Genomic DNA, 15,364 nt, shown 5'->3' with positions numbered 1-15,364 from the left:
GATTACCAGCATGTGCTACGGTGCCTGGCTGGTAATGCTGGTCTTACAGAGTGAATCTGGAAGAATTTTCTGCTTTTATTTTTTTCTGGAATAATCAAAGAAGGTATGATATTGATTTGTTCTAAGTTTGGTAGAATTCAACAGTGAAGCCATCTGTAACTGGATATTTCTTTGGTGAAATGTTTTTTAAATTACTTATTTAATCTTGTTGATTACTATTGATCTGTTAAGGCTTTACATTTCTTTATGATTCAGTCAGGCTAATTTGAGTGTATCCAAGAACCTGTCCATTTCATCTAGGTCATCAAAATCATTGGTCTATTATTTCCTTGTTTTGTCTATTATTTCTTATACTGATCTCCAGTGGTCTTTCATATTCCCAGTATCTGCTGAAATGGTTTCAGTTGTTAAGTGTTCTCTTCCCCCTTTTTTTTTCCTAGCCAAGGGTTTGTCAATTTTTAAATGTTTTAATAAACAATTTTAATTTTGTTAATAATTTTTATATATATGTATGATCATATTTAAAGCAAACATATGTGTATATAATAAAATATGTAGTGTGCATATAGATATAATATATAATATGTACATACATATGATATATGTATAACATGAATAAATATAATGTGTATATGTAAAATATATAAAATTTAATAAACACATATATGTAATCTCTATACAAAACTGTATATAAGGTCTAGAAACTACAAATGAGAGAAAGCATACATTTGTCTAAGATTGGCTTAATTATCTTAATATGATTATCTCAACTTGCATTCTTTTGTTTTCTGCTCTGCTCTTTTTGGTTAAAAGTAATTTAGCCACTGTCATAAATGAGACGGTCCATTGATACCCAGGGGTTACAGGTTTCCATGGAGATGACAACAGCATCCCACAAGATATAAATTGCCAAAGCAATGCCTGTGCCCAGCTGCACCAATTTCTTTACATTAGGTTTTGCTATTTTTAAATGAGCACCTTTCTTTACTGCATGCCAAATAAAAGAGTAATGCATTTGTCATAAAACCTTAGGCCTCTTTTCTCTATTAGGGTCATATATACATATGCATATATATCAACATTGTTTATATGGTATGAAAGGATGCAGGAGAAAGCACTTGTTTCATGTATATGGTTAGTGATTACTTTGAGCTAAAGATGTATAAAAGTACGAATGGCTGAGTAATAGCTAAGGAAGCAGGAACACAAAAATAATAGGCCAGGTCCAAATGATGAGCCTTCACTTAATGCTTAGGTAACTTGAAATAAGTCATGCAGAACTTACTCAAACTTTGTTGTCTTAATCAGCAAAACTAATAAGGTCAGGAGAGGGAATGCAACTATTTAAAATATTAAGGAACTAAGTGTGACGTTCTTCAGTGTGAATTTTGACACAAAAAGTTCAAGAAATGGGAGCAATGACCACATATGTTCACTTTATGCAAAGAACAAAAACATCCCCACTGATGGCAGGATGGACATAATTCAGAAGGACACAGGAGCCAGCTCAGAGCGAAGCAAGGGGAATTTATTCTGCACTTTCAGCTCACGTTCAGCTTCCCCTCCAACTATCTTCCTTTCCAAGCTCCCCCCTCTGCTATGAAGCCTTGGCTCTCCAGGCTGGGACGACATACAGCGCAGTGACTTGGTGATTTCCTGGCCTGGTGAATCACTATCATCGATACCCAGGACCTTGGGAGAAAGTGGGATGGGGAAGGGATTCCTTCCTCAGAAAAAGAGAATCATAAAGTGCAATGCAATAGGCTGGATTAGGGTCACGAAAACTGTCTCCGGCTCATGTCACGTGAAGACGGGTAAGAGATTTAGGAACTGTAAAGCTTAGTTTAGTCAGGAATCAGCAGAGATTATATTTAACACCCACAACCATTTGTATAAAACATTTTAAAGACTGTGAAAGTAGCGATTGCTATTGGAATTAAGATTTTTATCCAACCTCAGAGAGACTAAAACTTTAAAGCTTATTTGCAAGATCATCTATGCTTTGATCTGAACCATCATTTAAGTACATGAAAGACTCCACCATCTGCACAGCTCCTCACCACGCTCTCATCTCTGCGCCCACCAGTGTCACTTTCATTTATCCATCCTTTTTCTTCTTGTTGTTGTTATACAACTTCTTTAATGCTTATTGTTTTTGTGATCATTTCCGCTCTTTTCTCCCTTCAGTGGGAGTAACCTCACCACAGCAACAAACAAACCTGTGGTGCGTCTGAGAAAAATTTAATGCTTTTCTTATCTGGGACTGTCTTGTCGGTTTTGTATTTTATTTAAGTATTTAGTTAGATGACATCATATTTAAACTTCTACATATTTGATGAAGTACTTCTGATCACAGTCTCCTTTTATTTCTCTAGTAACAGGGAACAATAAAAAGCCAGAAAGGCAGAGGTGACCTGAGAACCCAAACCTTGAGGTACGAGGGGATGCTGGCAACTAATTAGGAAACCAGTGGTGAACAGTACTATCTGCCTATGGGCCAAGTGCTGTCTATGTGACCTGCACTGGGAATCACTGGCTTTGGAAAAGGGATGTGACATTCAGTTCACTCCTTCCTCGCATTCAGAAATCCCACACACCTGTGCTGTTTTCTGTGCGTCGTGGGAATACATTATCTTCTCAAACACTCTTGCACTATGTTTGAGATAAATCAACTTTTACTCCCCTCTTTTAAGGACCGTAGACACCAAGAGAGAAAGAAGTCAAAGAGATCTTGCCTTCCAGCTCCCAAAGAGGAAAGCCAAAAAAACAAAAACAAAAACAAAACAAAACAAAACAAAACAAAAAAACAAAAAACAAAACAAAACAAAACAAAACAAACAAAAAACAAAGAAAGAAATCTCAGACTTGCTGAAGGCTATGTCTTGGTCAATAGGAAAGGGTGGACCTAAGGATATGAGAGCTACCACAGAAAGTTGTACTGGTCCCGCTTTCTTCTCTTGCTCCTAGTCTGTGCCTCTCCCTAGCACCCTCCACAGAGCCCCCTTCACATCCTTGTTCCTCAGGGTATAAATCAGAGGGTTGAGCATGGGGGTGACAATAGTATAAAAAAGGGCAACAAACTTTCCATCCCTCTCAGAATAATTGCCCTTGGGTTGTAAGTATGTGTAGATGGCTGAGCCATAAAACAGGGAAACCACCAGGAGGTGGGACCCACAAGTCCCAAAAGCTTTTCTGCGACCAGTCATTGACTTGACCTTCAGCACTGCCCTGGCAATGTGTGCATAGGAGCCAAGAATTAGTGCCACAGGGAAGACCAAGATTATGGCTCTGGCCACAAACATCTTGACCTCTGTTCCTCCTGTATCTTCACAGGCCAACTTGAGGAACGCAGGCATCTCGCAGAAGAAGTGGTTCAGTTGGTGTCCACAGAGCGGCATGGCCATCATGAGGCATGACTGAATCAGAGAGTTCATGAATCCTCCTACCCAAGAGGCCATAGCCAATGTCTGGCAGAGAAAAGGGTGCATGATGGTCGTGTAGTGCAGTGGGCGACAAACAGCTGCATAGCGGTCAAAGGCCATCACCACCAGGAGCACACACTCTGTGGAGCCCAGGGCAAGAGATATGAACAGCTGGGCCACACACCCACCATAGCTGATGGTCCTGTCAAGTCCATGAAGGTTGATCAGGAGCTGGGGCACAGTGCTGGTGGTGTAGCAGAGGTCCAGGAAGGAGAGGTGTGAGAGGAAGAAGTACATGGGAGTGTGTAAACGAACGTCCATTCGGGAGAGAGCAATGATGGCAGTGTTGCCAAAGAGCGTTAGGGAGTAGAAAATCAAGATATAAATAAAGAAGATGAGTTCTAGTTGAGGCCAGTCTGAGAAGCCCACCAAAATGAATCTCTTTTCTAAAGTGGCATTGAAACTGTCCATAGCCTTTGATATGCACAAACAGCAAGGAGTAACTAGGGCCACTCCAAAGAACAGGAATCTAAACAACATTTCCGGTATTCCCTGAACCAGGTGCTTTGATATCCATGTCGCTGCTCAGTTCCATTTGTCTAACATCTTTTTTCTCATCATAGAAACAAGTGGATTATGGCCATAGAGCATTTGCTTGAGCCTTAGTCCTGCCGCCTGTGTGTCCCAGGACTTTGTCTAAGTCTGTCCATGCCTTGAATCTGATGCTTCCTTTTCTGAGAGTAGAGCTGATGTTTTTCTCCCTCACAGAACTGGCATTTGTATCCAAATACAGTGACTTGGAAACTACATTTTAAAAATCAAGTGCAGGGCTGGTATTCATTTTGGCAGGAGAGCGTTTGATTTTGATTCCAAGTGCTTCAAAAGTCCAGTAAAATAAGTAAAACTTGAATATGCAAAAATGCACATGGTATTCTATATAGCCTTCTCTTCTTCTCTCTGTGGCCTATGAAGCACAGCGTTTCTGCCTATTAAGACCCAGGGCTAACCAGCCCAAGATCACCTGTTGGTGTGTTCCGTCTTGTACATCTGTGGCCTTCTGCTCAGTGTACATGGTCAGTGCGTCACTGTGGGAAGCCTTGCTCATCCCACCACCACCATATGATGTAAAAGATCAAGAAGAATGGAGTTCCATCATTTTAAAGGGAAGTTATTCATAGCGAACTTGTTTCCCTTCGTGAGTCATCATGCTTGGCATTTACGGCACCCGTTCAGTCAACTTATGAACCACCTGTGGGCTTCCCAGGAGGAGTTGCTCTCATTTCTCCAATCCAAAGTTCTTTGCACCAATATTCTCTAGGATATGTTGCACCCAGTGAAAATCTTTCACATCTCTCTTTTCCTAAAAAGCTCAGAGTTTCTGGGTACCAGGCAACATAGTGAGCAAAAACAAAACAACAAAACAAAACAAAAGACATGTTTTTTCCTTGTAGCATATTATCGTTACTAACACCGACAAGTGCTAAATTATTGTTACTTTCATCTGGGGCATGTAGAAGATGTTAAATAGCTCTCTCTCTCTCTCTCTCTCTCTCTCTCTCTCTCTCTCTCTCTCTGTGTGTGTGTGTGTGTGTGTGTGTGTGTGTATGAAACATCTGATTTGCTCTTCAAATTTCATAAAATATTCCTTCCAGGAAACCTACAGAATTAACCATGAACATACTTTGGGATATGCCAAAAATTGCGTGTCTTTAAAGGTTAATATTTCTTGTGGTTAAAAATATGAAAAAGTTTATCACAAAGAAATCACTAAACTACAGAAATCTCCACTCTGCTTAATATAAGAAATTATGCCAACTTCATACATTTCCTTTTCATTAAATCTATATTAGAAGGTGACTAATGGCACCATGCTGGATCAACCCTGCAAAGGATGTATTTGAGTATCACACTAGTGCCCCTTCGGGTAAAGTAGAGGAAATGGGAATTATAAAGATAAAATATTAGTGTACATGTTTCTTTAATCAACACATGCAAGATAGCTGTGATAGGGATCAAGTGCTCTAATCCATTCTTAAATTATGTGTTGATGTACTTTAACACATGTGTGCCTTACCAACATTATTTAAAGACCATTTAACTGGACCTTCTGAGTTTACTCAGCATTGTGCTCTCATCTCACAGTGCAGCACTGGAGGGATAAAAGTCAGGGAACATTGCTTGGTGAACTAAGGAATGTGTTTCATACTCTGGTAATGGGCATCAAACATCCAAACATCTCAGATATATTTGTTTTCTCTCTAAAATTAAAGAATTAACACTGTCCTATTCTCATTTAGTGACATGCTGGATGCTAGTCACTCATGTGGTATACTAGAGTCTCAGTTATATCCATAGTATCATGTAGACATTCTTAACATAACGGCAATATATATCCAAAGAATTATTACATGAAAATTCCTGAAATCCCAATCCCCACAGATTTTAACACAATGTATCCAAGAGCTATATGCCATTAAGCAGCTACCACGGTCTATAAAAAACACAGAACAGGCAAAAGTGAACTGAGCTTCAAAGCCTCAGCTGGCCACAGAACTGAAGAGACCGTTTGACAATCATTCATTCTAAAACTGCAAACCAGAAAGTGAGCAAGGAGTGATGTTTAAAGACTCTGCATGAGAAAGTAGCGCCCACTTGACTAATGGATGTTAACAAACGCAAGCTAAGATTTTATAAAAATCATCGCACAGGGCCTTAAAAAAAAAAAAAAAAACAACAAAAACAAAACAAAACAACCCCGAGTTTGGAATGAAACCCAAAGGTAATGTCTTACGTGCATTCTCAGATCCAAACTTGCTGAACGAAGCCCAGGGCTAACTTCCTCATCCACGGTTTATTGCTCTGTTACTCTCCTCAGGGTCCATTTCCTCTTTCTGTCTCCATGGGGACTTCTCTCTCTGACTCACTGTTCTATCATGACAATTATTTTCTGGATACTATCTTTAATCTTGCACTTTCCTATGAATCTAACTATGAAAAATTGCAAGTTTTTATAGTTTTCATGACAAATCAGGAAGTTGGCCTTATTCAGACCTATGATTTTAGTACCTAGAGTAACTACAAATACATAAGAATGCTTGGTATTTTCCTAAGCCCGAAGGCACAGACCTGTTCCAGATTTGAACAGGTCCTTAGGTATGAAGCACTGCCATGTGTCAATCTCATATAGGCAGTAGGGTACAGAGGTATTCCTGTTTCCTAGGAGTTTGGTCTTGTGTTTGAAATCTAGGGTGTAGGGAGAATCTCAATACCATGCTGACTGTAACTTAAAGAGTCATCTTCTATCTCTGCTCCATCGTATTGACTTTCATCTGCCACACAGATGAAAGCCTGCGTACGAATCACTTCTTTGGGAGAAAGGGTCTGAGGGTCTGATCCCTAGGGCTCCACAGAGAATGGCCTGAGCTTCAGAACAAAAACTGCCGTGCTGTCTGAAGTTCTAAGTCTAGTCTGAAGCTGATGCTAGCGGCGTTGTGTGGGAAGTGATGCTCACCTCCTTCTCCTGGTGTGCCTGTCACCCAGGTACCATCGGTTACAGCTGTGCCAACTCCCATCTCTCACAGAGCTTTCCTCTTTCCTGGGCTCACACGTGGAAGTCAGCCTTATTGTATCCACACTGGGAAGTCCCAAAATGAAAATACCCTGGGAGCCTTCTCTGTCTTTCAAAATTAGATTCATGTTTCTTCACACAGGAACTCACCTTGAACTGCTGGTAGGTCCCCCATGTTTCATCATATCTAGACTTATATTATAACTCAGGCAAAGATTAGATTGTGCTCTCACTAGCTCAGGGATTGGGCGGCACCTGTGGATGAGAGGTGGGAAGCACACATATGCCATAGTTTATTCAATTAAAAGATGCACAAATATAAGGGAAAATAGTGCCACGTGAGCTCAGGTGAAGGTGACCACTTAAATTTTCTATTTTACTTCATGTTGCTCAACTATTATATTTTGGCAAAGAGGAAAATGATGTTTATATGACCCGATGGCTTGCATTTCCACCCCATCCACCCATCTGCAACTCCCTTTCTACAACTTCATCCTTAAGTGAAAAAATGATGCCTGACAGTCAGATAGGATACGGAACGTTAAGCGAGTCCTTGATGGTAGGTTGCTTTAAAACTCTGATTACAGACCAAAAGGCTGGCAAAAAAAAAAAAAAAAAAAAAAAAAAAAAAAAAAAAAAAAAAAGCTAACAAAGCACGTAATCACCTTAGATGTGGCAGGTGTTTTAAATAGATGTTTTAGATCAGAAAACAAGGGTAAAAAATTGTTAAAAACCTGTGCATAGAAAACACACCCAATTTGCATTGTCCCTAAAAGGTCCAAACTTAGACTAACTGGTGACATTTTCCAAGAAGGCAGATTATGGCTTAATATGAGCAGAACTGAAAAAAGAATGAAGTGATCTAAAAAAAAAAAAAAAAAAAAGATACACTGCAGTGAAAGGCAGAGATTCTCCTGTACTGGAAAGGTGCCTGCTCACGTAGAGGTGAAGATTTGGTCAGAATATTGTAAAGAGGATCGCGCAGTCATCGGATGAGGCACTGCGATGTTGGAGAATACTTCCCAGCCCTGGTCTTTGTTTTGTATGTCTTTTTAAAAGTCTATTTCTTGCACCAAATCTCTCTGGGCCACACAAAGCACTCCTGACATTTACGTATTTTATTTTTGGCTGCGGAAAGGTCAGCGGTTATCCGTGTTCAGCTTTCTGTGCGTTTGTGTGCATGACTATGCGCACAGGCCAGTGTATCTATGCACAATCTCCATAATTGCTTTTTTTGGAGCATGCCAGTCCACTAAGTTTAATATTGTCAGGCTGCGGTGGAACCTTATTCAAACTGTAACATTTAATCTTCTGTCTGAGGAAAGGGTGGTTCTCAGGAATGCTTTTCTGATTACCTTCACTGTGAACTGTGACCCTTACAGTCAAAATCTAAGTCCATTTCTTCCTGTTATGCGACACAAGAAGCTCTCTTGTCAGTGCCTGGGATGTGAACTCACTATCAAGCCTTATCAGGCACCAAATCAGCCTCGAGCCCACTTGTTCATCGGTCGGCTCAATAGTTTTCTGATCTGGATATTGTCCCTTCCCACTGGAACCACACAACCTCCCAATGCAATCCCACAGGGGTTTTTTTTTTTTCAGTGTGACCTCCGATACTGATAATTGCTCCTAACAACATGATGGTATTGTCAGTATATGGCTTCAAAATCATTGTTTGAATACAGCATCCTGTTTTTGTTGACAAGAAAGACTAAGTTGACTTATTGCTTATTTTATGTCTCTGTCTAAGGATGGGTTCCCTCTCATTGTCTATGCTTCCAGCAAGTCTTCCTAGCTCTGAAATTTTAATATATTGTACATGTTTAGGTGAGACAATAGGTGCCAATGAAGACAATCAACAATAAGACATGCTTTTTCATAAAATTCAACATTTTAATGTGCTCCAACCAGGAAAGCACAGAGTGGAACCCAGTGCAATTGCCCAGTAGAATATTGTCATTTTGAAATTTTAGACTGTGAGTCCTGGGCATCTCACTCAGTCATTACTCACCTACTGCTCCAGGGAAGAGGACCATTTCATTTACCATCCTCGGTCCTGGTGGCTTGTGAGACACATTGCGACTGTCTGCATCTAGAGAGGTTCAGGGTAGACATTTCTTTGAGATACTGATTCTTTTTATGAGATAGAGGTCTTGGGACAGGGCTTCTGTCTTGGAGAAGTCATGATTAACCCAGAAGGTAGAGGCACCCCTCTGTGCAGCCAACGTTTACTCTAACCAACGGAGACCAGGTAGGACCTGGTGCTTTATCAGAGTGCCTTTGACCTTTAAGGCTATCTACACAACTCCTGACCCTCAGAGTGTGAACACCTCAGTTCTGTCCTGGGAGCATTGTCTATGCCTCCCGATCAAAACAAAACAAAACAAAAACAAAAAAGAAAAACCAAAAAACAACCAAATTGTTCATCAAGTATGGCCTTGGAGACCTCTGTGCCCCAAATGTGGCAATTATAAGCAGTTGGCAGACACTCAAAGACCTGCCCTCCAGCCCTCAGGTCCGTCTGTTCTCTGTGCTGCGTCCAAACCAAAGAGTTCTGTTGAGCACCCTCACAAGATACATTAATTTACTCACGAGAGTCTATGTGTTGAGATTCTTCCCATTTCCTTCCTTTGGCAGAGTCGTATCATAGGCCAGACTAAATTCCGTGTCTCGTTTGGCATTTGACTGCACACCTGAATTCATTTCCTCTTATGAACTCCTCACACAACGCTTTTATTTTCCCCTATGTGTGACTGTGATCCAACTAAACACTTATTTCCTTGATGAAATGAAATACAAGATACTGCATGTCACAAGCAGTATTTAACGTATTGTTGTTTCTTATTTTTATCCTGTCTTATCCACAATAAACCTGAATATCAGTATTTTCATTGGTAATGCAGACTCAGGCAGAAAAGGGGAGATTTTACGGGACCTATGGAAAACCAGGGCACTGAGAAAACTGCCCTCAGCAAGTTATGAGCTTTTTGTTTGCCTTTTTTTTTTTTTGAGACTTTGCCATCTCTGCAAAGAGAAAAACCATGAAAGTGGGAAAGTCTTTCCCTCTAAAGGGAAGATGGGCCTTCAGCCCTTGAAGACCAAGGATGCTCAAGGTTTCCCAATGAAGCCCCTTTCAGGGTGACCATTGTGATCCCTCAGGTGACTCAGTGCTGCAAATAAAAATATGAATTCTTGTTTAGATGAGAAGGCTTTCTTCTCTGCCTTGATTTGGATTGTGTAGTAACTAAAATTTCACTGAATACTGCAGTATAGAAAAAATAATATTCTCCAGTGGAGCCTCACTGGATGTAGACACCACACTTAAGGGCGGGCTCCATGCCCAGCTGTAGATGCCAACACAAGGTGAACTCAGTAGTATTTTGGGAGGTTGTTTCTCTCATGATGCCTTTTCTTTTTTGCTTACATATTATGGTTTTCCAGTTTGTGTTTTTACAGTCTCTCTCTCTCTCTCTCTCTGGTTCTTGTTTCTTGTGCCTTTTTTCCTTTTTCTTTTTTGGCTCTCACATTTTTTTTTCTGTTTGTTTTCTCCCTGTCTGGTTTGTTTCATTTTCTAATAAGAGAAATAAAATGAGTGTGGATTTGGTAGGTGGAGAGGAGGGGAAAATCTTGGAGGAGATTCAGGGAGGGGAAACAGTGATCAGAATACACTATTAAAAAAACAGAAACAAAAAACAAAAGAAAATAACCTTTGAAGTATGTGGAATCAAAACAAAATATGCTTTTATTTTCAATAAAAAATGTGTTTTTCAGTAGATGACAAGGAATACAGAGAACCACAGTTATTCAACACACAGAGACTTCTGGAGTGCTCAGCTATACATGGACATTTATATTAAACCCTTTCCTCACAAAGCTCTGTTATTATCACAGGAGATTTAGAAAGACTGAAAGAGCCAGAGGCAGTGGACAGTTATAGTGAAAGAGTGTTTTCCAGGCTTAACAGGGCTATTGCACATGTGTGTGGTGGTCACGCTGGCTCTGATCACATGCTTGACCGAAAGTCCTAGCGTGGAAGGGGGAGAGGAGGGCTCATGAATCTCTGCCCCTGACTAAGGAGCTATTGACAATTGATAACTGCCTTGGAGCAAGTGTCAGTTTTCCTCCGGGATGTGTTCCTGAGAGGCTCCACATGCTCTCACAGGTGATCCTGCACACCCGCCCACAAGGCAGGGAAGTGGACACAGTGGGTTTATTTTACTTATTTATTTATTTTTAAGTTTATCTATTATTAGGCATCATATCACCTTATAGATGGTTGCAAACCACCATGTGGTTACTGGGAATTGAACTCCGGACCTCTGGAAGAGCAGGCAGTGCTCTTAACTGCTGAGCCATCTCTCCAGCCCCAACACAGTGGGTTTAATCACAAAGCACGTGGAGCTGGAAGGGAAGATCGGCATGGTGGTAGGGGAGGAGCCAGAGGGGAGGGGTTGAGGGAGGAATTTATCAGAACTCGTTGTATGCCTATGTGAATTCTCAAACAATAGAAAGAAATTTTAAGAATTCATTAAGTCTTTGGTGGCAAAAATTTCAGGAGCAAACGGAATTATTTTTTTTATAAACCATGGCCTTGAGAATTCTTGACTTACAAAGATCTTTCTCCCTGTAAGTGGCAAAACCATGAGACAGACAAGGTTGGGCGAGGTTCAGGGTGATACGGCAAGTGACAGCACATGCTGGTGAGGATGTGGAGAAAGGGGAACACTCCTCCATTGCTGGTGGGAGTGCAAACTTGTACAACCACTTTGGAAATCAATTTGGCCCCATCTCAGAAAATTGGGAATATTGTAATCTCAAGACCCAGCTCTTAGGCATATACTCAAAAGATTCTCCACCATACAAGGACATTTCCTCAACTATGTTCATAGCAGCTTTATTCATAATATCCAGAATCTGGAAACAACCTAGATGTCCCTCAGCCAAAGAATGGATAAAGACACTGCGGTACATTTACACATGGAATACTATCAGCTATCAAAACCAAGGAAATCTTGAAATTTGCAGGCAAGTGGCTGGAACTAGAAAAGATCATCCTGAGTGAGGTAACCCAGACCCAGAAAGGCATGCATGGCATTATACTCAGTTATGAGTGGATATTAGCCCAACATAGATGTCCTCTGAGAGATTCCAGACAGATACTGGGACTCACAGCTGGACTCTGGGTGAAGTGCTGTGAGTTGTATGGAAGAGTTGGGAGGTGGAAGGAAAGGGGAGAGGGGAACGGGAAGGGTTGCCAGGAGCTCCACAAGGAGACTATCAAGGCTGTTGGATCTGGACCCAGGGGGTACTGCACAAACTGATGCACCAACCTAGGACATTGCAAGCAGAGAACCTAGATCCCATGTGGAGAGGTGGGGAATGAGAATGGGGTGTGTGTATGGGGGGGGCAGCCTCTGACAGGAACTCTGGTGCCTGCGTTTTGATCACTTCCCCTTGGTGGAGAAGCCCTGTGGGAACACAGAGGAAGGGGATGCAGGCTATCCAGATGAGGTCTGACAGGCTGTGGTCAGGTGGTGGTGGTGGGGGAGGACCCCACCTCACCTGTCAGAGGTCTGGATGGGGGATAGGGCAGAAGAGGGCGGGAGGGTGGGAACAGGAAGATAAAAATGAGAGGATTACAATCCTGATGTAAATAAATTATAATAAAATTAAAACCAAACCAAAACAAAACCATGAGACATGGCATTGGGAGTCCTCACCCAGAAGTTAGGGAACATTCCCAGACCCTAACCTTACATCTCCAAGTGACTAGACCCTGTAGCGTAGAATGCTGCTGGTCATGCCTTGTAACCCATGTTGAGTCCTACAGGATATGGTAGCCACACAGCCAGTATGATTTCTCATTCTGGTCCCTTACCCAAATATTTCATGGGCAGCTCATTTTGAATGGGGCTTTATAATCTCCTATTAATTACTCTAGTGACTAATGAACTTCAGGAAATTACTGGCTGGGTTCACCTGTCCTGTTATAAATAATACCTAAAATTTTACAGCACACTGGACAACAATGGCTGACGGTATTTAATTGTACATTCCAAAACAGACAGTGGAGGTGATTATGATTGTTTTCAGAACAAGGGATCCTAAGCATTTGAGGTGACAGGCATGCCAACTGGCTAAAACGGCCATTGCACATTGTGTCTGTCTATTGAAACATCATGCCACACTCCAAAACTACTGAATGACCTTCAGACTAGGCTGTCGCAAGATATAAACAGAAATAGCATTGGAATATAGATTTCTTTGAGCTGAAATTGTGTGAGATAATGCAACTTTAGGCACGCCTATGTAGCCTGCCTTCTCCTGCAAGCAGGAAGTCATAGTGATGATTTTGACTTAATCACCAAAACTAGTATTGTAGGGTTGTAATGAGTCAAAAAATTAAACCCACTAAGGTAACACTCATCTGAAGCTGGCTTCTATACCTACAGGTGTGTCTCTTAGTTAAAGCTCTAGAATTTGCTACTCTGTTAGAGATCCATTTGTTTGCCAGTCCTTCATGAATTATTTGTTCTTTGCCGGAAAATTATAACAATACGCTTTGGTGTTTTTCTTGGAAAGTTACTCTCCTGCAAGCTCTTCATTTTTACGTAAGTTAATAAAACTTGTATGCTTTTTTTTCTTGGCAATCAGCTTTGTATGAGTTGGATTATTTTACCCAACCAAAGATCCCACGTAAGAACCGAGAGGTGGTCTCAGGAAATCACCCCATCCTCAATGACAGTAATAATTTTGTCAAAATGATCTCCAAGATAAAGCCATAACAGAACCCTCCCCCAATCTTCTAGAAATGTAATATTCTTCCCTTTTTAGGTTAGTGCCTTCAATCTACCTGGAGTAGTGGAATGAGACTGTCAAGGCCTCTTCAGGAGGCCACTTACATAAGACCAGAAGCTCTGTAATCTGAAGAAATTATCTCAGACTATGATCTTCTCATTTTCTCAGGAATAAAAGCCATGAGAAAGCTAAAAGGGTAGCAAATGTCAAGAACGAGAAACAGACCTTAAGATGTTGGGAGGGTGTGTCCAGAGCCACAGTTACTTAGAAAACAAGTGTTGAGCTAATGATTTATGCATTTATGCACAGTGTTGGGAATCACTGACTTGGTACAAAGTGATGCCCCCATTAAATTATATCTCCCTTCGCTGTCTCAAGTATCTACACTTTCCAGTGTGACCAGAATATAGTTCCCCAAGTATTTTCTTGTGGGAAAAAACCACATCTCACTCTTTTTTGTACAAAGACCATAGACACTGACCTACAAATCATCTCAACATGTATGTACATTTAGCATGTTCAAAGGGAAGGTTCTAAAATTCTGAGAGCAACTAGGTTGTTTGCCGTGACCAATGGAAGATCAAGATAGGATTCTAGATATGAGAGCTACCGCAGAAATGTTACTAGCACTTCTCACCTCCTACCCAGAGTCTGTGCCTCTCCCTAGTACCTTCCACAGAGCCCCCTTCACATTTTTGTTTTTCAGGGTGTATATCAAAGGATTGAACATGGGGGCAACAAGAGCACAAAAAAGGGCAACAAACTTTCCCTCGCCTTCAGAATACCTGTGGACTGGTTGGAGATATGTATAAATACCTGATGCAAAAAAGATAAAGACCACCATGATGTGGGACCCACAAGTCCCAAAAGCCTTTCTGCGTCCAGCCATTGATTTGACTTTTAGTACAGCCTGAGTAATGCGAACATAGGAGCCTAGAATCAGAACTGCAGGGCAGGCGATGACTATTGTCCAGACGACAAACATCTTAGCTGCTCTTTCTTCTGTGTCTTCACAGGCCAACTTCAGGAATATGGGCATTTCTCAGAAAAAGTGATTGATTAGATGGCCACAGAGAGGCATGGTTATAACAAGCCCTGATTGGATCAGAGAGTTCATAAGCCCTCCCACCCAGGAGGAGATGGCCAATGCCCTGCAGCGAACTGGGTGCATGATGGTGGTGTACTGGAGTGGATAACACACAGCAGCGTAGCGGTCAAAGGCCATTGCCACCAAAATCAAACATTCTGTGGAGGCCAGAACAAGGAAAATGAAGAGCTGGGCCATGCACCGTCCGTAGCTGATGGTCCTGTCAAGTCCATGAAGGTTGATCAGGAGCTGGGGCACAGTGCTGGTGGTGTAGCAGAGGTCCAGGAAGGAGAGATGGGAGAGGAAAAAGTACATGGGAGTGTGCAGTCGGGCATCTAGTCTTGTGAGAGCAATGATAGTGGTATTGCCAAAGATAGTTATGGAGTAGAAAATAAAAATAATGATAAAAATGAAGACCCGTAGTTGAGGCCAGTCTGAGAAGCCCACCAGAATGAAACTCTCTTGTGAGCTGGCGTTGAACTTTCCCAT

The 15,364-nt window shown here is 41.4% G+C and overlaps 1 protein-coding gene and 1 pseudogene across 1 annotated transcript; both read right to left on the bottom strand.

The window, feature by feature from the left end:
• Positions 1 to 2,963: 2,963 nt before the first annotated feature.
• Positions 2,964 to 3,893, bottom strand: LOC127208754 (olfactory receptor 10-like). The gene has a single exon (XM_051168318.1). The coding sequence runs from the start codon at positions 3,891 to 3,893 to the stop codon at positions 2,964 to 2,966; it is 930 nt and encodes a 309-aa protein (XP_051024275.1).
• A 10,535-nt stretch (positions 3,894 to 14,428) lies between these two features.
• LOC127208751 (olfactory receptor 2Y1-like) lies at positions 14,429 to 15,364 on the bottom strand (annotated as a pseudogene).

This window comes from Acomys russatus, chromosome 25 (genome assembly GCF_903995435.1).
Source record: "Acomys russatus chromosome 25, mAcoRus1.1, whole genome shotgun sequence".
Taxonomy (NCBI): Eukaryota; Metazoa; Chordata; class Mammalia; order Rodentia; family Muridae; genus Acomys; species Acomys russatus.
Note: the sequence above shows the minus strand (reverse complement) of the source record. Positions and strands in the feature narration are given on the sequence as shown.